We start from the raw sequence: 27,909 nt of genomic DNA, 5'->3' as shown, positions 1-27,909 counted from the left end.
TAACAGATGAGTCTTTGCGTTTGCTCTGTGACTCTCTTAATGAAATTTATAGCTGAGCCTGACCTGGTTGAACTTTTAATAACAGGCTTATCTGAGGTGATCTGCAAACAATTTATCACTCAAAGATAATAACAAGGAAGACCAGAAATATGTTGGGATGATTAAAACATTAAAATTAATGGCACGCTGAAAACTACATGTTAAACTACCATCCAAAACCTGTTAACAGTACCTTTGTACAATGAATGCGAAAGATAATTTTGAAGTGTTTATATCATTATAATTTGTGATAAAATGGATAGGATATGGTATTTTTTGCACTGAATAAGTTTGTTAAATAATATAGGACACACAATCACAGGGTTCGTAATAATGCTTTTGTTCATGAAACTACAATATCAATGTAAGCAATTAGTGCTATATTGTAACAACTTGTTTCAATTATACACTGCAGTTATGCATTCTTCTTTATTGCTTTTTCAGGTATATTTTGATTCATTGGAATATATACTCAGCAAAAAAGTACTGACTACACGTTAAGAAATCGATAATTCAAAGCAAAAATTTATCAGTTACAAGAGTTATACATTTTTTAAAATGTTAACCTAACTTTTTGTGTAGGTGAAATACTATTCATGCATTAAAAAACATTTTTGATTTTGGCAGGAGTCTGGTATCAAAATATATTTATTTTCAAATAAAAACAGAAATTCCTAATTTCGATTTAACAATGCTTGTTATTTGGACATTACATTTTATTTGACATGTATCTGATCATGTTAATTGAACCCCCAAATCTGAAACATGTAATTAGTCATTTGCATGATGTATGAATGATTGCTCATAATTGTAATGCGTTGCAATCAACAGAATAGAACTACTTCATAGAGCCCTCTTTGCTCACTTTAAAAATTAATTAATGTTGAGAGCTGTTTTTAAAATAGGCATATGTGCGTTTGAAGTTCCACTTTCATAGAATAGCTTAAAGAAAGGCAACTTCCTGATCGTTAGTGCTGTGAGAGCATACAATCCTGCCCTATCATTACGTACAAAGATCAGCGATTGTCGGACGTGACACACGGATGCTGGTTCTTTAATTTGTTTCATTCAGGATTCAAACCATTGACTGAGAGTGAAGTGATCTACCATATAAACCATGAATATTCAATTGCATTTTGCATGAACACGGCTATTTACCAGTAGCAGCATTCAGAGTCAGTTTTACATCATTGTTAAACAACCATATGTCTTTGTTAATAACCTTGTTCCTGTAATGTTACACGTCTCAACATACACCATATTAACTGATGTTGACAGACTTTGAAGTCATACGGCGACATCATGTTTGTAAAGAGACCGGTGCCACGTCATTCTTAACATTGTGTTATTGTCAAATGATTAAGGTGACATTTTTGTCCTCATATTAAGTTTGATTAAAGTGTACTGTATATTAGGCTTTGTTTGGACATTAACCAAAGGAGTGCTCTTTTGTGCGTTTTCACCTCTATGTGCAAACAGGAATAAAACAATATGGGATAAAGTTGCATTAAATCTTTTCGAATATGGTTGCAGAGTAACTGGCTAAGAAACTGCTTTCATATAATATAAAACAAGAAAAAAAAAATCTGACTTAATAATATATATTTATTATATGTAATATATATCTTGTCACAATTTTTTTTGCAGAGTAACATTCAAGCTTGTTTGTGATTGCAGGTTGACACGCGTATGATGGTGAGAGAGTAAGGTCAGACTTGCAGGACGCCGCGAGCATGACAACGAAGGAGAATCCGGTTCCCCGTCCACGATATTACAACATGGTCTACCACAGGACCTCTATGAATGCAGGTTGGTAGCACTTAGTGTTTGATGACTTATTTCAGCTCCATTTTGAAGGTAGCTACATGTACATGGCTCAGACACTGTGAAAGATTTGCAGCTTTTATGAGACTGAAAACTAATTCTTTGTCTTCCTGAAATTAGCAGAAGAACCTCAGACCTACTCAAACTTTACCAGACTTTGCTGGTTGGTCAGATGGGTCACACAAAATCTGACATGTATAATCTAATATTAACTACTTAAGTGTCACTTTCCTGGATAGAAACTTGAATCAGTGACCTATCTGTGTGGCCAAGACAATGTGCCCTGTAGCAGTGCAAACTCACAACATGTTGGGAGAGACGGACACCTACTTGAATACACTTGACCAGTGTCACACCATTACTATAAATGTTTAGTCTTTTAAATTCAGATTGTTAGAATTAAACCTGAACATGTACTCCAATATTATCTGACTCTATAAATAATCCTCTTCATAGCCTAGAAAAAATTGTGATCATTTGAAATGAGTATTAAATGAGTATTTACCAGGTATGTGTTTGTCTGTTTTTGATTGGTTTAATGTCCTACATGTACAAGGCATATACCAGGGCTTCGGAAAAGTGTTGTTAATTTATTTATTTATTTATTAAAAGGTGTATAAATCTCAAATCAATAAGTTTGATCAGTCATAGTGACAGTTATTAAATATATGTTACTATAAAGAAATAAATTAAAGAAAAAAGTACACAAGAAAATAAAATTCATTGGAAAATAAGAATACTCAGATGTACTTCAGATGTACTTCAACTCTCTTGCCTTGTGAATTTGTCAACATGCTTTGTTCTTATCAATGATATCAAAAATGCAGCATGCCTCAATAATGCTGTTCCTGGAAAGTCTCCATGACTCACAGACTTGTTCACATAGAAACAGTTGAGAGAAGTTCTAAAACAGGTGCACATATCAGAGACATGACAGACGGACATCCGGAATGATCAGATTATGTGTAGTCATTTATAGTTCTCTAACATCTTTAAAACTGTGTTGTTGTGAGTTGTACACGATTTTTATCTGTAACCTACTTTAAGGCATATGGTGAAGGCGCACTTGTTTTTAATTTTGCGTTAATCGGACCCACTGACCCTATTTTTGTGTGTAATTTTTTAAAGCAAAAACGAAATTGAAAAAAATAAGTCGTGACTCATTTTATTATGGTCCACTTAGTCTTAAATAATAGACAAGTTATACGGAATTCTTTTAATGAAGGATTTGCCATATCAAAAAACCTAAAAAAATCTGTCAACATACAATTATTTGGACTAGTAGTCCACTAAGCTTCAAACAAGAAAATATAACGATACTTTTCATTTGGTCGTCCTTATTGGCTCTTTTTGTTTTGATAACTTTTTTAAAGATTTTAATATTATAGAACATTTATTGTGACAAAGTTAAATTACCGAATGATGATTACATTCCCAGTGATAATAAAATATAAACTTTCACCTTATTAAATCTTCATAAAAAAAAAAAATTCTACTAGCACAAATTGAAAATTGTGCCCCGAACCTCAGCAAACAATATTTTTAAACTTATCGACAAGATTTATTAAGTTAAAATTGAAAAAGGCTATCAAAATCGAGTTCCAAAGTGACACTTAAATGATAACAGACATGATTAAAATATCATTTTCAATTGTTTCGACCTTGATTTTTCAAGTGACAAAGTGTGATATTTCAAGAATTTGTTATGGCAAAACTTAAGTGGATAGAAACTGAAAAAGGAATTGAATTAGATAACTATGTTTGTGTCCTGGATTGTTTAAATACCATGAATCAATGTGTGTGATCTTTTGACTTTAAATAAATCAGGGAGTCAAAAATTGAAATCCCATGGGTGAAATTCAATTTTTTATTACTTGAAAATTCAAGAACTGTCCATATCATTGTAGCAAAGGAAGATTGCTAGAATTCTAATGATTTCATCCAACATAGGGTATTTATGAGGCTTGAAAGAGCTTCTTTCTAACCATGATAGCCTACTAATGTATTTTCCTGAAGAAAAGAATCATATCATGTGTAGTTATCATTTACAATGGCTGGCTGGGCTTATCAGCTACCCTTGAGTTTTTCAACCTTGGTAATGAGAGGTGGAACAAGAATTGCGATTTATAGCTGTTGAAATTTATATGTTATAGCGATGGTTTTTTTTGGCATTAAATTATATGTATATATCTGAGAGTGAATTTGAATGTGAAATTAAACTATGAAATTGTTATTTTTTAAAAGAAGTCAGTATTTCATTTCTCCATGCCTAAAATAACTACTTTGTTTCATGTTAATATTTTGTTCAGAAAAATAGGGAGACGTCATTGACAATATTATTAAATTGTCGATTGTAAAGGCAACCCTGTCCAGGTTTGTTTCAAAGAACTGAGAGTAGTCCCCCTTACATTTGCCTCTACCTATTTTGTGCTTTAATATTTTTTTTGTAGTAGTAGTGTGATGGTGAATATTTTCATCTGAAATTTTATATTCATTGTCATTTTATTAGTATTGAATTACCTACATAATTTAGGATCAGTGACAAAATACTTCTGTATACCATTTCAAACCTCCCTTGTTTATATATAGACATTATGTATAATATGTGGGACAGTCTTCAAGTGCAATATAAACAACTCATGACGTTCATGGTAAAGTCAACTTTAAGAACATAAACAAAATTAAAGCTGATTGCACATCACGGAAATGTCACACTTTTAACTTTCACATATTTTTTTGTATTAGTAAGGCTACACCAAATTAATGTTTAGTTCCTCGGATTTTTGCCCCCAAAAAATTGGAGCGAGCGAGCGAAAAAATAAATAAATAAAGTTTGGCAGTTTTCATAAAAACCAAAGCAAGCGAAGAGCGAAAAATATATTTTTCGTTATATTCAATATAAATAAGAAAGATTGTTCAAAATAATTGCCCTTAAACCCATTTTAATGCCATCTTGAACTGAACCTCTAATGGACATTAAGAAAATGTCGGAATACATACTATTTATTCATCCGTGTTTAGTACATGACGATCATTCATAATAATAAATAACCCTGCTTTTAGTAAAAAGTTTGAAACGACTTATATAAATCTACCTGAATCAGTTTAACATCATATGCAACTGTATTTAGACATAACTTAGGATTGATTTGGGATTTGTAAAAAATGATCACTTACACAGGCATCATCAAACATCAGACTCCATATAACATAGACTAAATTTTGTTTTTATTATCACAGGAAATGCAATGACATGTGCTTATCAAAACAAAAAGAACAAGGATATTTTTCAGAGTACTTTTTGGGGTTATTGAGATGTTTTTATGCACCAGCCAATGCCAATTGTATATGCCCCAACCCCCTCCCCCCAAGCCCGGAATAGCGGTCTCTCAAAACCCGGGTAAAATACCCGACTGCAGGGACACACTGCTGGTAAAATCCCTGCCAAATAGCCCCGCAACCCCGAATACCTATGTGAGGCCCACTCCTGTCTATCTGCAATATGAAGACAAAACCACTTTCACTAGGCCCTGCGGGGCCACCTGAAAGGTAAAAACACAGCCCATTGCCTTTGCTGTCCCCGGTATACCCCTGGAACAAGGGCGAGGGGTTGGCGGGGCAGTGGTTACAATTGACAAGTATATTACAATCCCGGATTATGCTGCAAATAAAAACAAAATATAAGGTGATAAACTTAGCCAGTTACTTATGTTGAGGTATATCCAGACCAGTGTTTATATCGCTATTTGTGAAAAGATATTTGTTTATAACTGTTGTTTTGTCAGAATTTGATAAAAAATGAGCTTGATACATCAATTTGGACCAAACAATGACTCATGTTCCAGTTAGACCTGGTCACTAATTACGCAATATAATCGCTACCAGTCTTAGATACTCATACTTTATGGCATAATGATTGCTTTAAATAATGATCCTTTAGTGCATGAGACGATCAACAATGACTTCAAGCATGCTTAAAACATATTTATTGTAAAAAATAAGATTTAATTTCCAAACTTCGAGCCACATTGTTTATACCGGAAGCCGCCATTTTGATTGAATTTATTGAAACCCATGCTAAACCGATCGATTTACAGTATAAAAACACTACGCATCGGTAACTTCCCTTTACAAAAACAAAAAAACTTGCGTAGAAAAATTATACTTGATTATTTTTAGCCTTTAAATAAATTATTACCTGAAAAAAATCTACTTGGCGATCAAAATGGAGGTGCGGGCGCACAAAAAAAAATAATTTTTTTTTTTACATTTTCAAAAAAATAGGAGTGGTAAATCCGCAGAACAAAATATCAATTTGGTGTGGCCTAACAAACACTTTTTTTAATATTTATACCCAGCCACTGATATTTATCATAATTTCTTGTTCATCTGAAGCAGCGAAGTATACGTGACTTTTGAAATACTAACTTAAAGGGACATTAAGTCATATACAGCCCCACTTCTGTTTTTATTCCATTATACATTTAGTAACCTCTTTATGCAATATCCATGTGATTGTATAATAAAAAAGATGTTAATTTTTGAGATTGTCTGATGGTTTAAAATTGTGAGTGACAAGTTTATTGAAAGGTCTAATGTTAACTAGCTTGACTAATTTTCAAAGACAGAGTGGAGGTATGATACACATCCAACAACAGCTGTATTGTCATAGCCTTGGTGTCGTTGTCGGTGGCGCTATGTAAATACTAAAACATTTGCTGTAGCTAAAAAATCATTGAAGATATTCAAATGAAACTTGGAGCACATCTTGTAAAAAAGCTATACATGTTTTTAACAAGGCCCATAACAAATTATAATAAGTTTAAAAAAATGTTGAGTTATGCCCCTAATTTAACTGGAAAAAAACCCAATGCCAGACAAACTGCTGTACTCTTCCTCGATTGGTTACCTTAACTGGTTACCAGAGGGTGGACAATTCTGAGTGACAAGTTCCTTAAAAGGTTCATTATAGTTAAATGTTTACACTTTAAGGCACATGTTTAAGTTGATCACTTTATAGACTACTTCATTGTTCCTTTAAGGGTATGTTAACTGCCCTTGTGAAATGAGACACTTCATGGTCGTTAGAGAGATAGACTTGGGGTATTACCCATTTGCCGTTCAAGCATTTTATGAAATACAACAGGGGGATAAAGTTTCTAACAACTGTAAAATAATTTACATGTTATGGATTTTATGGGTTAGGCAGCGTAAGACTCGTGCACTCAGATGATCCAAATCGTTTCTTACAACATAATTGTGTTTATTTCTGTTGATAATTGTTAAGAAAGAAATCATTCTATATTTCTCTGAAACTTAGATTTTATGATTTTTATTTAGCTTTCATTCATTACTGAATGGATGAAAAGGTGTTGTTTTCATTATGGACAACAATTCAAAGTTCTTGTTATATGAAGAATAATTCTCAATAGTGCTCCAGTTGAATATTATTGAAAGGCTGTACAAACGAATGAGAGCTATTCAAAAATCAGGTGTTAATGACTTCCTCATCCAATAATAAGTTTGTTTAACGTCAACTGAAGCATACTCAGGAAGGGGATTTTGTTATGCTCTTCATAATCATATGAGCACCGAAGAAGTGTAAAAATGTAAAGATTTAGTTTATGAGACATTAATATGGTCGCGGTCAGAAATGTTTTGTGGAATTTTGCTAAGTTTGATACTTGACATGGGTTTTTTTTGTTAAAAAAAGAGGTATTTTTGACAATCAAGGCATGTATACAGTGGACCATATTTTTAATGGGTTTTGATTTTGCAAAAAAGGAAATTATTAGAATGTGGCTTTAATTATGCAAGGTTGGATATGTTTGTTCACCGACAGGACTGTTTATTTGTTATGAGCACTCAACTTTCTGTTAAAGGATCCAACTTCTAAAAAAAGAGGAAATTTATAATTAAATAGATGATTGCAGATAATAATTATGGTTAGTATAATAAGGCAATACATACAATTCAGTTGAATGCTCAACCTCAGCCCAAACAGGATCTGGTTTGCATTGTTGAACTCCAACTAGATCTGAATAATTTTCCTTGTGTTTACCGGGGAAATCCCTTTACTTAAGAAAATGGAAACTCATTCAAGACGCAGCTTGGATAACAAAGACTCGAGTATAGCAAATGAATACGAAGTGCGAGTGCGCTCACGACATCACAACTATAATACTATCTGTGATTCGGACCTGATGGATATTACCCAAGAACCCAGGGTCAGCATAGGTGGCAATCAACAAGTTCGCTTTCATATTGTGGAAGACAATTCGAAAAGAAGCAATCCTGACTATATTTGTTTGATTTCAGACTCGAGTGATAACCAGCTGCCGACATGGAAAACATACTGTAAGTACTTTCTGTTTCATATAAATATATATATGTGCAACCTTTCTCCTAAACTTGATTTGGCAATCTTTACCGCACCAAATACTCTCCATCAAATACAGTTACTGAATTATTCCCAACAAGCATGATGGCGGAGTTACGTAGAATTTTAATGGTGAGAGTTGGGCTTAGTTGAATTAAATGGGAATCTTTTACATTCTGTAAACACCACCATGCAGGCCTTTTAGGGATGTTTTTTTTTGTTTGTCATTATTTTCCAGTTAAACAACATTCCTCCTTATTTAACGTAAAAAAATAATTCTTTTTTCCCCAACTTTGGATTCCAGAAAAGTAAATATTTGACAAGCTATGGTGCAATAAGTAGCTGCAGATTAATTACTCTAATATGTCAATTAATCAGGTATTAAGCTACGCCTACTGGTTACCGTTATTATATGAGAATAAATGTAAAAATGAAACCAAGTTCAAAGGAAAATTAATTCTCAACTCTAGTTTGTTAAAGGAAGCCTATACAAGGTTTTTTAAAAATTGGCTTCTGAATTCTGTCATTGAAATAAACAAGGAAAATTGTAACTACAGCTGGGTATTTCAGTATCTTTATAAGGAGGTTAGTCTATATTTGATAACAGTGCTATGGAGAAACCATTTTTTTATTTTTCGGGTATCCCGAGCTTTACTTACATGTTAAGACTGACCTTGATAAATTTAAATTGCCATCTTAAACAAGACAAATCTGACCGCCATGTTTTTTCCCTTTGGGTACATCTTTTACATAGATCCTTCATTTCGGAAGATGACTAAATGTATTGTTTAATAAAGCAATCATGGGTAGTGTTGATCAAGACCAAATAGCACTGTTTTGAAGTGGGACACAACTTCCGATACTACCCCCCAAAACAAGCAAAAAATCCCCGCCAAGCAACCCTAGCTATTATTTTGAGGAAGTTAAATTGTAAACAAACCATTTTTTATAATTGGTTTTGCATTAAGATCATATTTGAATGTGTTGTGTTTCAGTATATCAGTTACAGAATGAAGCCCCGAAACCAAAGCTTCTGAAATGTACCAAAGATGTGAGTTCCATTCTACCATATAGACTTTATCCTCATAATTGTATATTTAATTTATATAAATTTTGTTTTTCACTGTTAAATTTACTGTTTAATAATTCAAATAAGCCCCGTTCAGTTGTTCAGTCAACATTTAGTGGGCAAAACAACCTACAACCTAAGTTCAAAAAGGATGTTTCATTTGTAAACACTGTGGCCCTTTTTTTTTTGTAAAAATCTAGTTGTGATATGACCTTTCATTATCCTTCAAGCATATTTCAATGAACTGATATGTTTTAAATTTGTCCAAAGTCTCAAAATCTTGCATCTCACATTGTATCTGAATTGTTGTGACCGATTTAATTTCTTAATATCAAAATGTCTTTCCATTTCAGCAACCGAACAGACCCACCTACTATGGAGACGAGTAAGTAAACATAACTGATTCATAATAATGGGTGTAGCCGTCTCAGAAACATATGGGGCCAGTGGAAGGGTCGAACTAGAGACCCCTAGTTGCATGTCAGAAGCTCTACCAACCGAGCTTACAGCCTGGGTACTGGGTAATGCACCAGTTAATTGTAACCACGCCCCCCCCCCCCCCCCCCAGGAGACGAACAGATGGTAAAATCCCAGCCAAATGCCCCCGCACCCCAGGGACCCTAGGTAAGGCCCATTCCCCGCTATATTTTGTGTGAAGACAAAACCACCGCATTCACCCGGCACTGCAGGGCCACCTGAAAGGTAAAAATACAGCCCATTTCCCCAGCTATCCCCGGTATACCCCCGGACCTGGGGGGGCCGTGGTTACAATTGACTGGTGCATAACTCTCATGCTCTCTGACCTGTGCAAATCAGTAACGTGTAAGTGGTACCTTCAGCTTGGCACTGTTATAGTTATAATAAACAGACTTAAAATTTCTCTGTAAAATTGCATGGAATTTGAAACACCTTCATGTTTACAATGAAAACTTGCTTATCAATATGATACACAGGATCATATATCCAGAAAGTCCCTTCTGTCTTCTGTATAAAAATCATGCTGGGTCAGGGCTGTCTTTCTAGTGAAGTTGGACTGAAATTTGACCCCACCTGAAAATTTCTCATTTTATTGCCAAAATTTCCCTCCAAATTGTCCTTTTTTAAAGAAATTTTACCATCATATTAAATAAAAGGCGAGGTAATTTTCTTCAGCAATTAATACATGACTGTCTAGTTATATGAAAGTGAATCTGGATATGGCTCAACAATGGTGAATACATTTATATTTTATTTTATTATTGAAAAAGGAAAACTGTTTATTTGAAAAGAACCAGCACCATTGTTCTATAGCTTTAGACAGCTGTGTGAGCTATGGTTGTTGACCACATAAACAAATCAGATGAGCAATCTTGGCATCTGTTTATCCTGCTCTGGTTTAAAGTAAACATCATATGGTATTCATAGCTTAATACATTGTTTGATTTTATGTGAGATATTTCAATACTTTTAAAAAAATATCAATTCAATATTTATAGTGAATAAAGCAGCAGAAGTTTTGCTGGTTTCTTAGTTGTTAAAAACTTCAGCCTGCATCTTGGAGTAATATCTTGGAGGAGAATAAAGTATTTACTACAGAATTTTAAGATGAATTAAGAACACAAGCTTAAAGTTTTTTTGGTCGTATAAAGAAAGTTGATATCCTTATACCCTCACAAAACAAAGTTTGGAGGGTAAATAGGACGTGAGCTTGTTGTTCGGTTGGTCGGACAGTCTGCATAGAGTTATGGGCCCTTTTCAACTTAGAATTTGCCAAAAACATGGTGTCTTGACAATAGCTTATGAAATGGTTGACAGATTTAAATACGTTTTGTTACACATGTTTAACACCATAAAATTCAGGTCAAGTTTTAGTTTGGTTACAAACCACTATTTTTTTTATGGAGCTATGGCCCCTTGGCCCCTTCTCAGCTTAGAATCTGCCAAAAATACAGTATCTGGACAATTACTCATGAAAGGGTTGAAGGATTTAAATGATTTTTGGACCTGAAGTCCCCCCTCCCCACCCATATCCCCTGAGGTTTTTACAAAAGCACAAGCAGCATATGAAACAAAACAAACTGTATATACATTTCAGGTACCATGGTTTGATATTACGAGAAGAGGCAGAAGACATCTTAGCCCAGGGAGGGGACGGCAGTTATCTAGTCAGACGAAGTGACCGCGCACCTCAGGCATTCACACTTGCCATCAGGTAAACAGGCTGGCTTAGTTTAGTTTGTACATAAGAAGTTTTAAAAAGTATATCATTTATTAGTCAGACGGAGTGACCAAGCCCCTCAGGCATTCAAAATCCGCCATCAAGACATGCCAAGTTTAGTTTGTATAAGTTAAGTTTAGAGTATAGCAGGCCTTGTCTGCTTTATAGACCTAATTTGCTTATATTTAGCATAGAAAAAACAACAATTAGGTTACTAATTACCTTACTTCCTGACAGCAAAAACCTATCAACAGAAACATCTGTGTCAGGCTTTTTTTTCTAAAGAATGTTTGTTTTAATCAAAACAACCTCAAAATTTGTTTCAAAACTGACAAATTCAGTCGTACTTGTTACCATTGTTTAAAACATTCTACCATAGGGTAATTGATAAGATGCCCAACCATAGACCTAGAGGACATTTAATTGATCCCTGCTGCCTGCAAATATTTGTTTCTGAATTTTCTGTTTAATTATTATATTGATTTTTTTTTTTTAAATAACAGCTTGGTATGTGTTTCAAAAATTTTGAAAAGATCACATAATATTTGACTACATTAAAACAGGATCTAATTGGCCTTTAAGTAACTTCCATAACTTCCTTAAATATACTCAGTGTTATCATTTGTGTCAGAATGAATAAACTTTTACAATGGCCATAACTCAAAACAGTTCAAGATATTCAACTGAAACAGGTTCAGTTGTCACGATACAAAACACCCATGTATCATAAGGCAAATTAGTTTAACTTTAACCATTATTAAGTTATGTCCCTTGTTGGACTGAAAAGAACAGGAGCAGAGACTGTTGGTATTCACTCTGTTGTGCTTGTTGATTTGATGGATTTAAACGATTATTTCAGATTTATGTTTAATTTGAGTATCAGAAAATAATCAGGATTGCAGTTTGCTTTAATTGTGATATCAAAATACTTAAGTCAGATTTTAATCTCAACTCATTTTACCACAGAAAAGCATAGTAGTGTTCAATTTCTTGCATACTTTCTGAAAACATATTTTCTCATAGAATGTGTTTTTGAAAGATTTTGGCAACAATTTAAAGAAAACTTACTCTAGAGCAAAAAAATATACTTGAGTAACTGTTAAAAGGCAATGAATTGTACTCAAGTACATTTTTGGTTGTAGAATATTTTTCAATTAGAATCTAGACCAAAGGTTTCAATCAACATATTTAATGATAGAATGCAGTTTAAAAATGTGTAAAAACATTTTTCAATAAATTTTGCTGTTATATGGTAAAATGAGTTGTGATTGAGTTTGAGATTTGACTTAAGTATTTTCGTGATATTTGGGCCAGATGTTTGAGTATTCTTTGTAAGTTATATCAGCAATTATTTCTATCACATGTTTTGTGCGCTTTAGATTCGATAACCAGACCAAAAACTACAAGCTCTATTACGATGGGCTTCATTATGTCGGTGAGAAACGATTCGAGACCGTGGAACAGTTAGTGGAAGATGGACTCATTCATTTTTACATAGAATCACGGGCAGCGGACTACATAGCCTCGTTGTCAGACACATCTAATTACGCCCAGTCCCCATATTTGGCATACAGTGTGAAGAAAAAGCGTCTCCAGAAATCAAGGAAGAATGCAGCTCATCATCGAGTGGACGCTAGTCAGCTGGTGACTGGTCAACAAGAACTAGTCTCTTCCACAACAGTATGTACATTAATTAAGTAATTCATCTGTTTAACTTCAATTTATTTATGTTTAAGTAAAAAATATGCCTGCTTGGAGGTGGGTAGAGACAATCCTAAAAATTATATGTCTGAAACCTCAGTGGTTCTGTCAAAATCTGGCCTGTCTGAAATCAAGCACTGTTACTGCATTATATAAATTATTCCTTCTGATGCAGGCCTTGACAAATCCACTAGCCCACGCAAATTAACCAGTGAATATGGAGTTCAGGCTAAAAAACTTCAATCAGACTCGTCAGCCTGAGCGAGTAAAGCTCTCCAAATAAAAATTATATTTAATGTCAGAAAGATTGTGATTGCGAAAAACATTCCAATAAAATTACCATATAAAAACAGTTAAATCATTACCCAAAAAATGATCTTATGATGGGTAAGTATAATATTTGTTTAGCCTGATTTGGGTGAGCGAGACATACGGTAGTTGTCACAATGGTAGTTTCGTGTATGTGCGTGCCTCTGGAATACATTTGTCTGGGCTGTATCTTGACTATGCACTATAGGATTTTCAAATAACTTGTCAGTTGTGAAAGGTCAAGGTTAGAGGTCAAAGGTTAAAATGATCCTTGTCTGGGCTCTATATTGACCATGCATTATTGGATTATCAAAAAACTTGCCATGTAGGTTAACCATTATGAGGTGTTGTGTCGCCCTCAAGACCCAGGTCTGTATATCTAAAGATCAAGGTCTGATGTCATAGGTAAAATTGATCCTTGTCAGGGCTATATCTTGACCATAAATTTTATTATTTTCAATAAAACTTGCCATGAAGAATCCCCATGATCAGGTACAGGACCAAGGTCAAAGGTCAAGGTCATTATTACAGGTCAAAGGTTGAAATGACCTTGACCCGGCTGTATCTTGACCATGCATTTTAGGATTTAGGCATGAAGGTTCACAATGCAGGCCTTTTTCTGCCCACGTTACCAAAAAGACCCTAGACATTTTGGGAAAATTTGCATCCCAAAATATGCCATTATCGGGAAAAAATCACTTAACATAAAAAAAATAAGAAATTTTACAGCTAAAAGAACAAGCTTTTCTGGCTCCTGAAAATGAGGAAATTATTTAAATAATAGTTCCTTTTCCCCTTTAAAAGACCTGAAATGGTCTATTGCAATAAATCATGACAGTTGATGTTGCATACTGATCTCTGAAGGCGATGTAAAACAATGATTTTTGAATTCAATAATCCCCAAAACTTTACATCACAACTCATTAGGATGTTGAATGAACCATTATAGGTTAAAAGACTTTCATAAAAACAAAATGTGTACTTTTGATAGGACAAGTCTGGACTAAACCTTATAAGGGCTGTATCTCGGCCATGTCTTTTCAAAAATCTTTACATGGAGGTTTACCATGCTGAGGCGTAGTGTCGTAGGTTTCACGTATTGTTCAACTCCATATATTTACACCTCAACTTCCATTCCTTAAATGAACTGCCTTTCGGCAATTGCGTTCATCAATCGATTATTGTTACGTCATTTGAAAAAATGCTTCAGGTTACAGTCGAGTCGTTCTATTTACAGAATGGGTAGGAAAGAGTTACTGAAAGGTTTTCTTAAATGAAATAAAGTATTTTTTAAACAATTATTGAATGAGATAATGAACTATTGGTGTATCGGACTCCACACACTTTGACCAGCCCAATTGCGTTCATACCCCGATAATGACATCAAGCTCGAAATTCATTCCTTAAGTTATTCTGTATTACAATTGCATGGAAGAGCATTATGTCTGTGTCAAAGGCTCTTTCAGCGGGATCAACATGTCGCCATTTGGCATCTAGTTTATTAAAGGCACATGGTCAAATGCAGAGACTGTTGAATTGATAATATGTTGTCGAGAAGTCCTCATTAAATTGAATAAAACAAATTATTAACTATTACATTATTAAGTTTTTACGGTTTAATGAAATAAAATAAAAATTTGAAACCATAGCTTAGATGATAAATTTGTATGTCTATAATGAATAAATTTTGTGTAGGGCGAGAAGATTTTCAGGGTCAAAAGCCCCCCCAAAAATTGATGCGTGAAAAATATGCTGGATATGTAAATTCCTTGTTGTTACGCTAACCAAGTTATCTTTTAGGTTTGAAATGCTAACAAATGGAATGTGATTTGTTATCTAGCAAGTTCAAATAGTTGGAGTAGTTCATTAGTAGAGATATAGTACACAAAAATAAAGTTAAAGGTACAATTGGTGATATGCATCGTCTATGGTGTATTAAGAATATCTTCATTTCAGAAAAAAAATAAACGAGAATCAACGGCAAGACGGAAATCCAGCAGTTCTAACAGCTTAAAAATCATTATTACAGATAAGGTCTGCGTGATGTGGCTTCACTGTTTTACTAATACAGTTCATCATTAAATTCTGACTTGCATATTAGATCACCATCTGAAAGCCCATCCCTTCTGTAGTAGACATAATACTGTAGATTGCTGATTTTTCGTGAGTGTTTTATTTTCACGATTTTCAACAAATTGATCAGATGCTGAATCTAAAACTTTGAAAAATATTCATTTTAAATTAAAGTTTGCGAATGATCCTATAACAGCCTGATAAATTTTAAACCCAGCTAAAATCGCAAATACCCCAAAATTACGAAAAAATGTCCTCACGAAATTAAATCAATATACAGTTTTTGATTGAAAAAAAAAAAGAAATCGTTTTAACTTCATGTTTTTTTTTATCATGGATTGCACATGAATGCTTAGTAATGTTCAATATCATATCTGCATCATTTTAGAATGGGTGACCTAATTGCTGCATACTTCATAAGAGCGTTATTTTGAGATGTTTGATTTTAATTGCTTCAAGTGTTGGCTTGGTATTGATGCTTTGAATGGTGAAAATGTAAGTGGCTGGCTCTCTCATAGCGTAGAATAGCCAACCAGGTTGCACTTCTCTTTAAAATACAGTCGACCCTCGTTGGCTCCAACTCTCAAGGACCAGCAGATTTACCATGAGCCTTGAAAAATTCCAAGCTAAGCTGGATTCCTAACCTTCAGTATAAAGAAATCATTCCTTTACATTCAGTTGGAGCCAACAAGGAATTTGAACCAAGCAAGTTTAAGCCAGCGGGGTTCGACTATATCTAATGATATTGCAGCTTTTTTATTGATAATTATTATAGGTACATGAATATATTGGTATATTATATGGTTAACTTATGTGTGACACTTAAACTTTATGTGTTCTCAGAAAGTGGTTTCTGGTTCTTCTAATAAATTAATTGTTGATTAAATTAAGAATGTATAATTGTGTCATGTTCACAAATAAGTAGGGGAAATCTATACTTGTACTTATTACTTAAAATGTTGGTCTGCCAATGGATAGAAGACTTACTCATGATTCAAAATAATCCTTTGACTAATGTCCTCAATTTTTCATGGAAAAACCTTTTTTTGATGAAATCAATTTCTTATATATGTCATGATTAACAGCATTTATTCACATTTATTTAAAAAAAAGGAGAAGACAGTCATGGTGCTATTAACTGTTAATGAAAAAGGATCGAGATACAAGAGGACAAATTTAAAAATGTTTTGTTGTGCTAAAAGCATCAGTCTTCTAATGGTTTGTTTTCGTTTTTGAAACTTTTCGAGATATATCAGTGGCAAATGGATGAAATTCATGTATATAGTAAACTTGATCGGAAAGTTTGTGTTTTCCTTTTGACAGGATTTAGATGAAGAAGATGGAACGGACATGGACGTGGATGTCTCAATATTTGAGAAGCCCCATGTGTTTAAAACCCAGAACTTTATCGGGCTCCACTGGTGTGACTTCTGTGCCAACTTCATGTGGGGGCTCATTGCGCAGGGCTCCAAATGTCAAGGTCAGAAGGGTCTTCATTTGGGGTTTTTTCTTGTCTTATTTTGAAGGAATAGGTCAAGGTACTACCATAGCCCTTGTGTTGTAGTTGGTATTATGCAAAACTTAATTTTTGACCATGGCTTTAAATCTGTCGAAGATACAAACAAGATTTTTCAAGGGCAGTCAGGTCAGGTGCGTTGGTAAGCCTAGTAAGAATGTGCATTGTTTTCACAAGATATTTTGACACAGACATGATATTCATCTAAAACAGGTGTCATCGTCAACAATCAATTGCTCTTCATTTTGTGCACAACTTTTATACTCACTGAATCGAGGATGTTTTTCACCCCATTCAATGAACCAGGAAACCTGGACGCACCTGATATTAGTGCCGTTGTATTTGGTATATACACATGTTTGATATTTCTGGCAACAATGTTCACATGAGTAGCAACCGCATGCAATGGTGAGAGTGGTCTAGTGGTTTTAGGTTGAGGGTTCGACTCCCACATGAGGAACTTTCTCATGGTCAACCGAAAATGGACATCAGTACAGGGACTGGAGTGTGATTAAAAGCTATCAGCCGTGGTCACAAAAAAATGTTTTAAGTAATTCTTTGATGTCAAACGTGATTTCAAAAAAAATGTGTGTCATGATGTCAGTAATCATCAACATGCCATTTTTTGGAGAAAGATTGCAAATATTAAAAGAATGCCAGAGAAAGTATCAATCATGTGTTTAGTTTCATTACTTGTTCTGCAAGTGCCCTTGTATCAGATTTTCCCATCAACACCGAAAACACATGAGAGAAACTTATTACATGTTAGTCATTTATTCGCTTGACTCTTGATGCTTCGACCTTATTAACATCACATACTCTTTTATAATATGCTTATGTTGGTGGTCATAGTTGTGAAGTTTAATTATTAGTAAATTAGTACAAATTTTCATAAGAACTAATATAAATGTTTCAAAACTTATTCTGTATTTTCCGTTCATCAGATTGTGGTTTTGAAGCCCACAAGAAATGCTCAGAGAGAGTGCCAAACGACTGTATGCCAGACATCAAGTTTGTCAAGTCGATATTCGGCGCGGACCTTACAACAGTCATAAAGGCTCTGAAGACCCCGCTACCTTTGGTTGTGGAAAGATGTGTGAAGGAAATTGAATCTCGAGGTAGGCCGGATTGTTATAATAATGTATGAAAACAATAGAAAACGAAAGGAACAAACCTGATAGCCTTATATTGAATCAGGGTCAGTTTTGAAGGCACAAGGATCACGACATATTGAATCAGGGTCAGTTTTGAAGGCACAAGGATCACGACATATTGAATCAGGGTCAGTTTTGAAGGCACAAGGATCACGACCATACAAACACCAAACAAAATACACGAAACTAAAAGATTATGAACATTTCACAAATATCAAGTCAAGTTAACATTATTGCTAAAACTAAAGAAAATTTAAACTTCAATAAACAAGAAATACATGTAGATACCTTATAGTATCTAACATACTATTCAAGATTATGCATGTATCATAATGTAGTATTCATTATTAGGGCCATGCGAAACATTGTGGGTGCCCTTTAATAATCACCCTGTCCGTCCGTCCACATCCAGATATTTAACTCTAACTTTAAAATTGTTAAAGTTATGGTCCTTTTTTATTTTTTTAAATTACATATTTTTCATGTATCATCTTCAAATTTCATAGTTATTATGCACTCTTTAAAGGCAAGTTATATAACTCCAATATTTATTTTGTAAGATTTATGGCCCTTTGAAACTTTCAAAATTACACATGTTTCCTTTTGTTTCTTAATAACTTTTAAACCATTTAAGATATCAACATCAAACTTCATACACTTACCGTACTCACAGTAACATGCTCTTTCTGGAAAAGTTATATGACTCCAATTGTTCATATTGTCATATGTTATAATGGCCCTTCGTAACTTATTTTACATTAAATCCAGAAGCTTTGAAAGCTAAGCTAAGCTTATTTAAAGTACACAACCAAAAAAACAATATAAATATGTGCAAAGTATTTAACTTACTTAATTTGGAAAAAAAAACATGTTTATTGATTGACACAAATTTAAATATTTCTGTACAATAAAACATTCCTGATCAAAGGAAAACATTTTTCTCAGAATTGCTTATATTTACATAGTAACCCCACTTCACTTTGAACATGCCCTCAAACCACTCCCCCATTAAAATATCCTATCGTTCAGGTCCCTTGTCACATCCTGTGATGGCTCTTGTTTATACGATCATCTCAATAGTACTTCCCCATGATGTATTAGCATTGATTGTGACCTGGTTTGTTAATTTATACAACTAAGATGCGTGCTAAGCCATACATGCTATGCTATACATGTAACTCATCCTTTTATTGCGAATTGATTCAATATTGCATGAAAGTATGAAAGTATGTAAAGTCATTGGCATGACCTTAATGGACGGGAATATGCTATATTGAACAGGAACATGCTTAGTTTGTGGCTTGTGCTGATTAAAATATCGTTGGTACATGAATTGGGTATACAGGTAAGGAATTCAATAATCAATAATCAATTTTACTTTTTCACACCGTCCCAAGCATGGAGGCCTGTACCGTGTGGCTGACCTGCATGACAAAGTGGAGGAAACCTGGATGGCCACATAAACTGAATGTGTACTTTAATGCTGAATTTATGTCTAAATTTCAGGTATGGAGGCAGAGGGCCTGTACCGTGTGGCCGGCCTGCATGATGACGTAGAAGAAATCAGAATGTCCTTTGATAGAGGTAAAATCATAAATAGGACTTATGCTGTTTGTTAAAGGTTTGAAACAACTGAATAGGCACTTGGCAGGATGTATTAGTGCTAATGGTAGACTCCTTAATACTATGCGAGTAATACAAACATCCTTTTATATTCATCTCATCTATGAGGTCCAGGATTTTATCGCTTGATTAGCTGTCAGAATATCATCTCTGACATTGGAAACATGGCCGTTGATTTTGATTTAACGATACAATGGACTGGCGAAAGGGAGATAGGACAAACTAAAAAACTCAAGTTCCCCGCTGTTTCCCTTGTATCATGAAAATCACTCAATTTTTTTTTTCATAAGATGTCAAAATTTAATATTTTGTTTTTATTGTGATATAAACATTTAATATCCTAACAAAACAGTTGCACAACAATTCCTTGATTTTCTTCCTCAAGAAAGCATTGACGAGTGCTGTCTACGTACACAAACTTGATTTCATGCCTAACCCAGTCAGGCCTTAGTCGCGTGGATTAGGTTTTGGTCAAAATAAATCATTGTAATCATGACAATAACAATCATATTGATCAGAATAAGATCAAAACAGTAGAAACATTTTCATTTAGAATTAGAATTAAAATTTTACTATGATGAATTGAAATGTGCTTGTGCAGTGAGTGATTTAATGTATATACCTGTAAAAATTGTATGTAGGTCACCAACGACGACTGTACTCGAAGGTTTATCAACATTTGTTTATATTTTTCATATACAAAAAAGAAAATGAGCAGATGCAAACAAATTTTTAATGGACTATCTTCTTAAAAGCACCTTTCAATTAGTATGGGTCTTGCTCCAACTGTGGTATTTGATGTTTGCACCTCTTTTCTGTCCACTCGTCTAATTTTCACAACTTTGACAATATTATACCAGTCAATTAAGATTTCTTATAAGGAAATGTTTGAAAACAAAATTGAGTAATTTATAACAAACTGTGTATGTTTTGTGCATTTCGGACTGGAAATGGTGCTCAAATTTCAGACTTATTGAAGTCAGAAAAATTTGTTTGCAAAACGAAGGACCCAGTGTCTGTGTGTTTTTTTGCAAAATATATATTTTTTTAATTATTAAAAAAAAAAAATGAAAAAAAAGAAAATGATCATTTACATGTATTTTCAGACTGTGAGAAAGCGGACATTACTTCGGGAAAGTATGAAGACATCAATACAATCACTAGTGTCCTCAAGCTGTACTTCCGGTTACTACCCATACCTCTCATTACCTTCGAATCATATCGCAAAATCATCCAGGGCATGAGTAAGTTTGACTTTTAGTGAAAAAAAATAAATTTTAAGCAGATGGCTGGGCTTGCAAATTTCATGTGGAATTTGCTTGCTTGCCCTTCTGTCTTCACACACTTTGAATCTACATAAAAATATGATAAATCCTAAGGTAAGTTCTGTTTAGTGATTATAAGGTACAGGTTTGGAAGGTGCATTTATGTAGGATATCTTAACTGTCATAAAAATAGCGTTTCTTTGCCTTTAGTTGGTGAAGAAATACTTATGTGTTGTACTTTTTTCTTGTAAACTAAGGCTTTGAATTGATTTATGTAAAGCATTATGTTTTGTTTCCAGACCAGGAAAGTAAGAAGGATAAAGTCACGTTTTTACGAGAAGGCTTGGCCATGCTGCCACCGGCCCACTACCAAACACTCAAGTATCTGGTGAATCATCTTGTCAGGTAAGTTTTGGCCATCCAAAAGTATCTAGTAAACCATGTTGGCTACCTTCAAGTATCCTATAAACAATCTTGTCCTGTGTTTTGGCCATCTTTTGAGGTAAGTGTTGGTTATGCTGCCACCAGCCCACTACAAAACAATGAAGTATCTGGTGAACGGTCTTGTCAGGTTTTTTGTTTTCATAATAATTGATACAAATAAAAAAGGTGGGCATGACATTTTATTGTTTATCACCACCTGATCAATAATACCCAAGAGTTTGACATGTAACTTCAGAAATGAGGCGAAATTGTCACAGAACTACTACTGTCAGAGAACTACTTGCCTACTGGTAAATGTATTACATAGAATTTAAACATGAATTTATTTCTTTGCTGTTTTAGGGTATCCGAGCATAAAGCCAAGAATATGATGACGACAGATAATCTTGCAATTGTGTTTGCCCCGACTCTGATGCGGAGTCCCGATTCCGACCCCATGTTGAACCTCATGTCTGTTGGAGCAGAACAAAAGGCGGTCGAAATGCTTCTTTCCTGTAACAAAGAGTTGTTCTTGAAATGAGGCATATATTTCTTGTATTACGAAATTACACTTGAAATAAGGCATATATTTCTTGTATTACACTATTATTTTTTACATATGACATGATTGCAGAATTTGTGGATTCTTTAATAAGGAATATGTTATTGAAATACGTCTGGAATTGTGAATGAAACAATGCTTTAACATTGTAAAATTTATTGATTTTACAGAATTGTTTTTGAATTTAAACATTATTATATATTGTGAAATAATTTGAAGGTGGTGTTTTTAAAAACATGACATTTAGTGTCCATTGTACTTCAGTTTATATGACAATGTTCTTGAAGTCTTCAGAAGACATGTTTGTACCAAATAAAAGGCATTATGGAATGAAGGCATCGTAAAATTGACTGGTTAAAGACATTGTATGGAAAATGAGGTACATCGTAAAATTGACTGGTTAAAGACATTGTATGGAAAATGAGGTATTCAGAATGCGCAACATCGTTGTAAATATCTATCAGCTGTTTAATACAGGTAAATGCATGCAAGTATATAACATGTTCAAGTGCTATATTATTACATACATATAATAAATATTGACCTCGCATTTCAGTCACGTAGAATAAGTTAAGATCCACTCATTATTTCATAATACAGCTTATAATAAGCCAAGCCAAATATAAACTGTTATCAAAGGGAAACAACTTGAGGTATATTCATGTTGACATTAATTTTATTAGGTTGTTTCCCCTGTAAAACATCAACAGATGTCTTTAAATAAGACATATGTATTTCATATGATCAATACCATAGCCCTGATTGGGGTCATCCTTATATAGCATTCAAGACTGCGTTAAAACCAATGGAGAGTTTCACTTGTGAAATGATTTTCCTTTACAGGCATGCATATGGGCATGGATTCAATGTTAAATTAATATGATTTAGTGGCCTGCGACCTTTATAAGATTGACACTTTTATTTTTCTCTTTTTTAACTTGAGTTTGTTATTTTTTAAGGTAGTAGTTTTTTGAGGCATTCATCGATTATTTTCGCTTGTTTTACATGCAATCAGCCATAACCTTTTCAGATTTATTTCTTAGATATGAATTCTGATTTTCATGTCATGTTTTGTTTGAAGTTGAGATTACTGTTTGCAATCATTTTGTATCATTCAAGTTCTGTTGGTTTGTGAAATCCTTAAAGAAAGGGCCAGTCTTTTTAACTGACAATTTATCCACTTGAAATAGCATTTTAGTAGTAGACAATCACATTAGAAATGAAACATCACATGTACACTAATATTTAATCACCTTTACCTCATGCACATTGGGCTGATTGTACAGGATTTGTGTAAGTTAACAATGCTGTTAATGTCCTCATTGTTTCCAATTATTACTGCTGTAAATGTTTAATGAATAAGCTTTTGATCTGCTATTTCCCTAACACGATTTGAAGCAGCCATTTCAGCTGTACTTGTTTATTTTTAAATATGTGAGCACATCACCAAATGTTTCACATTTAAAAGTTAACAAAAATGTTATTAATCATGTTGTTAACTTTAACAAAGTTTTGAGCAATTGGCCCATTGAATATCAAGATAATGAGATTTTGCTTAATTTATATATTAAACATGTAGCTTTTATTAGACTTTAGTGCAACAATTCGATGTTTGGGCTTAGTTGTCTATGATATGTATGACTATGGATCATGTTGACAATTGAAGTTTGATCATTTCTTAATGTGCAAATGAATGATTATAATAGAAAGATATTCAATTAATGATCAGCTTTGCACTATAAAAATGCAAAATGGTACAAGTTTTACATAGGGTTGACATACATGTATATAATACTAGTGTTTGTCCCAGATTTAAAAACAAAACAACAACCAGTTTTCTCTAAGATGTTTTTTTTAGCTGGTCTGTTTCAGAAAAACAACAAAGTTTAGGTTTTGTGATAGTCGTGATGGTGTTGGCATAGTACACACACTTCAACCTTGGCCATAACTCTAAACACATAAAGATATTCAAATGAAACTCAGTAAACATGTAGCCACAGACAATACACATATTTACAGCAAGACCCATTACTCTGGCTTTTAATTTTGAAGGGTAATGTCCCTTGTTAGACTAAAACTCAACAGACAAGCGTTAGCCTTCAATCTGCTTTACAAATATATGTCCAATGGAGATCAGTTGGTCATACTTTACCTTTTGAGGAAGTTGGAACATAAAGGTCAACAACTTAATTTGATTATATTACAAACACTCTCAGTTAATAGTATAGAAGAGGTACATAGTATTATAATTTTGTTATAGATAATAACGAAATGATTTACACTAGGCTTTAAGTGCTGTAACTTAAAAAAAGCGTGAAACATACATGTAATCTGATGTACTACCAATACTATAACAAGCAGAAAAAAGGACATGTGGCACGGTAAAACTGACCAGTTCTCACACAATTCCAGAAATAGCAACATAAAAGGAAGTATAAAATTCTAAAAATTATCCCACGATATGAGGAAAATCCCCAATTTATCATAGTGGCATTGATACTGAAACTTACTGTGGGTAATATGCTAGAGTAGAAAATAAACTGGGGGTATATGGTGAGAAAAATAGGGTTAAAACTCTTCATACAACCCTTAATACTCATCAAAAAAACTGCTAGTGCTTAAGTTGGCCTTGAAAGAACTTTGAAAACAAATCTCAGGCACTCAATACAATCTATATAATAGCAATAATTTGTTTTATTCTAGGGAGAATTACTGCACTCTTTCATTTGAAACATTGGATATATTTAATAATTTATCTAAGAGCATCTGATAATAATTTAGAAACATTATCATCATGCAATTTCATTTTTCCGCTAGAACATACTTGTGTTACATTTTACTTGTGCCAATTCTACCTTCCTTTGTTTTGCAAGGAAATGTATTTGTTTGTATCCCAGTTCATTTTGTACTGAAATCATTGTTATAGGTGCAATAATTTAGTGTATTTTTCACATCTTACTATGTCATGTTTTGTTTCTGTGTTCCTGTTTCTTAAGTTATTCCATGCATTTGTTTTGTTGAAAGCACATATAAATATCTGGTTCACCATTTTTTTTTTATTCATAGCAAAAAATCTAAGTTAATTTAACAAATGCTTCATAATTTTTTTATCATTAATCAAATTAAAACGTTCTTCAGATCAGATTTACGAAATTGATCAGAAATTCACTTTTGCTGTTACTGAACAACAATGGTTTTGGAGTTGTCAATGCACCTGTAACTAAACAACAATGGTTTTGGTGTTGTCAATGCAGCTGTAACTAAACAACAATGGTTTTGGAGTTGTCAATGCAGCTGTAACTAAACAACAATGGTTTTGGTGTTGTCAATGCAGCTGTAGTTAAACAACAATGGTTTTGGAGTTGTCAATGCAGCTGTAACTAAACAACAATGGTTTTGGTGTTGTCAATGCAGCTGTAGTTAAACAACAATGGTTTTGGAGTTGTCAATGCAGCTGTAACTAAACAACAATGGTTTTGGAGTTGTCAATGCAGCTGTAACTAAACAACAATGGTTTTGGTGTTTTCAATGCAGCTGTGACTAACCAACAATGATTTTGGTGTTGTGAATGCACCTGTAACTAAACAACAATGGTTTAGTTGTCAATGCAGCTGTAACTTAACAACAATGGTTTTGGTGTTGTCAATGCAGCTGTAACTAAACAACAATGGTTTTGGTGTTGTAAATGCAGCTGTAACTAAACAACAATGGTTTTGGTGTTGTAAATGCAGCTGTGACTAAACAACAATGGTTTTGGTGTTGTCAATGCCGCTGTAACTAAACAACAATGGTTTTGATGTTGTCAATGCCGCTGTAACTAAACAACAATGGTTTAGTTGTCAATGCACCTCTAACTAAACAACAATGGTTTTGGTGTTGTCAATGCAGCTGTAACTAAACAACAATGGTTTTGGTGTTGTCAATGCTATACCAATACCAGTTGCATATCATAGTCTAGTCTTGTTGTTGTAGCTTCCCTTTTTGTTTACACATTTTTGTTGTTGATTCCTTGCTGTTTTCAGTTATTTCCACATTGTTTCTGTTTCATTATCGTTTTTCTTCTTCGTTACAATTGTGTACATGTTTGTATTTTGATTAACTAAATTTTCTAGAATATAACACGTCACCTTCGTGCAATAACTCAATAATTGCATATAGAAATAGAAGCAAATATTTAGTTCTTGCACTAGGGTGATGAACTGATTCAGGCCGGAAAGCAAATTTCATTTGAAAGTTCTTCTTACTATTCTAAATGCAAATTGTTCAGCAAAAAAATTACAGCTTTTATGATAAACTAAATTTGAAAGCTTTCAACTTTGATTTCAGTATTAGGGTAGTCATGGAACTGTTTCATCGCTGATATTTCAAAGCACTGTTCATAATGTTTCCAAAATTTTAAGCAGTGTAGCCCAGTTTAATTTAAGTCAAGTGCATTTGAGGACTGTCCAGAAATTGTTTAATAGTTAAAGAAAAACACTACTCCAGCTTACTTTTCATATGGCCGCTTTTTGATAAAGATGGCCCCCATAATCCATAGCATTGATTGATGGAGCTTAAAAAATCTAATACATATATACATGTCTATTTTGTAGTGTACAATACTCACACTGATTGTGTCTGGTTTTGCTATTTCATGTAAATGCTTAAGTTAAACAGATAGTTGCTTTCTGCTAAAGTTTTTTTTTTTCCCCAGGTTTTGTCATAACTATTTAGATTTATTTTTAATGTGCATTCAATATGAACTGTGCACTGATAGAGTTAGAAAACATAACTGTTAATGTCAACTTACCGTAAATGTCGTATTAAGTGTGCATGACCTTATAGGAGGGAGGGGGGGGGTTGGTGTCAGTATATGCTGTATTATTGATCACCTGCTCAGGCTGCTGACTTGTTTTATGTGCCATTTAAAAGTTTCCTGAATGTGGATAAATGGTTCTTACTAGGATTCTCAAAAAGGAACTCGCTCAGCACAAATAATAGAACATTTACGGTATTTATTTTTAAACAAGCTGCATTCCATTTAGTTTAAAAAACGATTGTAGAGAAAAGCTCTTCAGAGAAAATTTGCTAATTGTTGATAATTCCAGAATTTCTATATATTTGTACTGCTCCAAACTGCTAGTTTGCTTGTGTTGTATGCCACAAATTATCAAAAAGCATTATTTTTTATCGAAAATCCCAAAATCATAATTAAATTCATACCACATTTTTGATCAGGTGTATATGTATATAAATTCCTTGTACAGTTTTCATATGTTATATACATTACAACAGTATTTTAAAATGTACTTGTATGTTGTACCTGGTATTTGATAACAATAAATCTGTTTTTGATAAAACATAGTTGTCATATTTACTGCTGTGGGAAACGAGAGTATTTTGTTGGCAAAAAAACATGTTACTAACCTTACTTTTTGACAACAATTGCGAATGAAGTCATTACATTGTCAACATTATATAAATCACTCTCGTTGGTACTATGCAAGAGGTGGTATTGTGCTATGGGGAAAACGCACTTGTCGGACTTAGTAAGTTATTACAACATTATATTAATCACTCTTGTTGGCACAATGTTCTGCAAGAGTGTGGTCTTGTTTTGTGGAGGAAATGGTCTTGTGTTGTGGGGGAAACAGGAGTACCCGGAGGAAACCCACTTAGGAAACCCACTTGTCCTGCTTGGTGACCACAAACCAAACTCATGTGCCCATGCCAGGAATCGAACCCGTGTCGCCTTGATGAGAAGTGACTGGCTTACCACTGCGCTGACTTGACAAC

The 27,909-nt window shown here is 33.8% G+C and overlaps 1 protein-coding gene across 6 annotated transcripts in view; it reads left to right on the top strand.

Moving 5' to 3' along the window:
• Positions 1 to 27,475, top strand: part of LOC128233377 (N-chimaerin-like) — a 32,690-nt gene extending 5,215 nt beyond the window's left edge. For 2 of the 6 annotated variants that reach the window (XM_052947027.1, XM_052947029.1), the window contains exons 2-14: positions 1,717 to 1,848; positions 8,182 to 8,220; positions 9,238 to 9,293; positions 9,665 to 9,696; positions 11,386 to 11,502; positions 12,888 to 13,188; positions 15,475 to 15,552; positions 16,915 to 17,071; positions 18,052 to 18,225; positions 19,768 to 19,845; positions 20,991 to 21,128; positions 21,449 to 21,554; positions 21,936 to 27,475. In XM_052947027.1, coding sequence (XP_052802987.1) covers positions 1,773 to 1,848; positions 8,182 to 8,220; positions 9,238 to 9,293; positions 9,665 to 9,696; positions 11,386 to 11,502; positions 12,888 to 13,188; positions 15,475 to 15,552; positions 16,915 to 17,071; positions 18,052 to 18,225; positions 19,768 to 19,845; positions 20,991 to 21,128; positions 21,449 to 21,554; positions 21,936 to 22,113 — 1,530 coding nt within the window. In that variant the 5' untranslated portion in view covers positions 1,717 to 1,772 and the 3' untranslated portion in view covers positions 22,114 to 27,475. Of the gene's footprint in view, positions 1 to 1,195; positions 1,215 to 1,277; positions 1,404 to 1,716; positions 1,849 to 7,591; positions 8,221 to 9,237; positions 9,294 to 9,664; positions 9,697 to 11,385; positions 11,503 to 12,887; positions 13,189 to 15,474; positions 15,553 to 16,914; positions 17,072 to 18,051; positions 18,226 to 19,767; positions 19,846 to 20,990; positions 21,129 to 21,448; positions 21,555 to 21,935 lie in introns of those variants that run through there. The other 4 variants (XM_052947030.1, XM_052947028.1, XM_052947025.1 and 1 more) reach the window with 4 other exon arrangements.
• Positions 27,476 to 27,909: the final 434 nt, after the last annotated feature.

The sequence above is a fragment of the Mya arenaria genome, chromosome 5 (assembly GCF_026914265.1).
Source record: "Mya arenaria isolate MELC-2E11 chromosome 5, ASM2691426v1".
Lineage (NCBI taxonomy): Eukaryota > Metazoa > Mollusca > Bivalvia > Myida > Myidae > Mya > Mya arenaria.
This window is presented reverse-complemented; position numbering and strand designations above follow the sequence as displayed.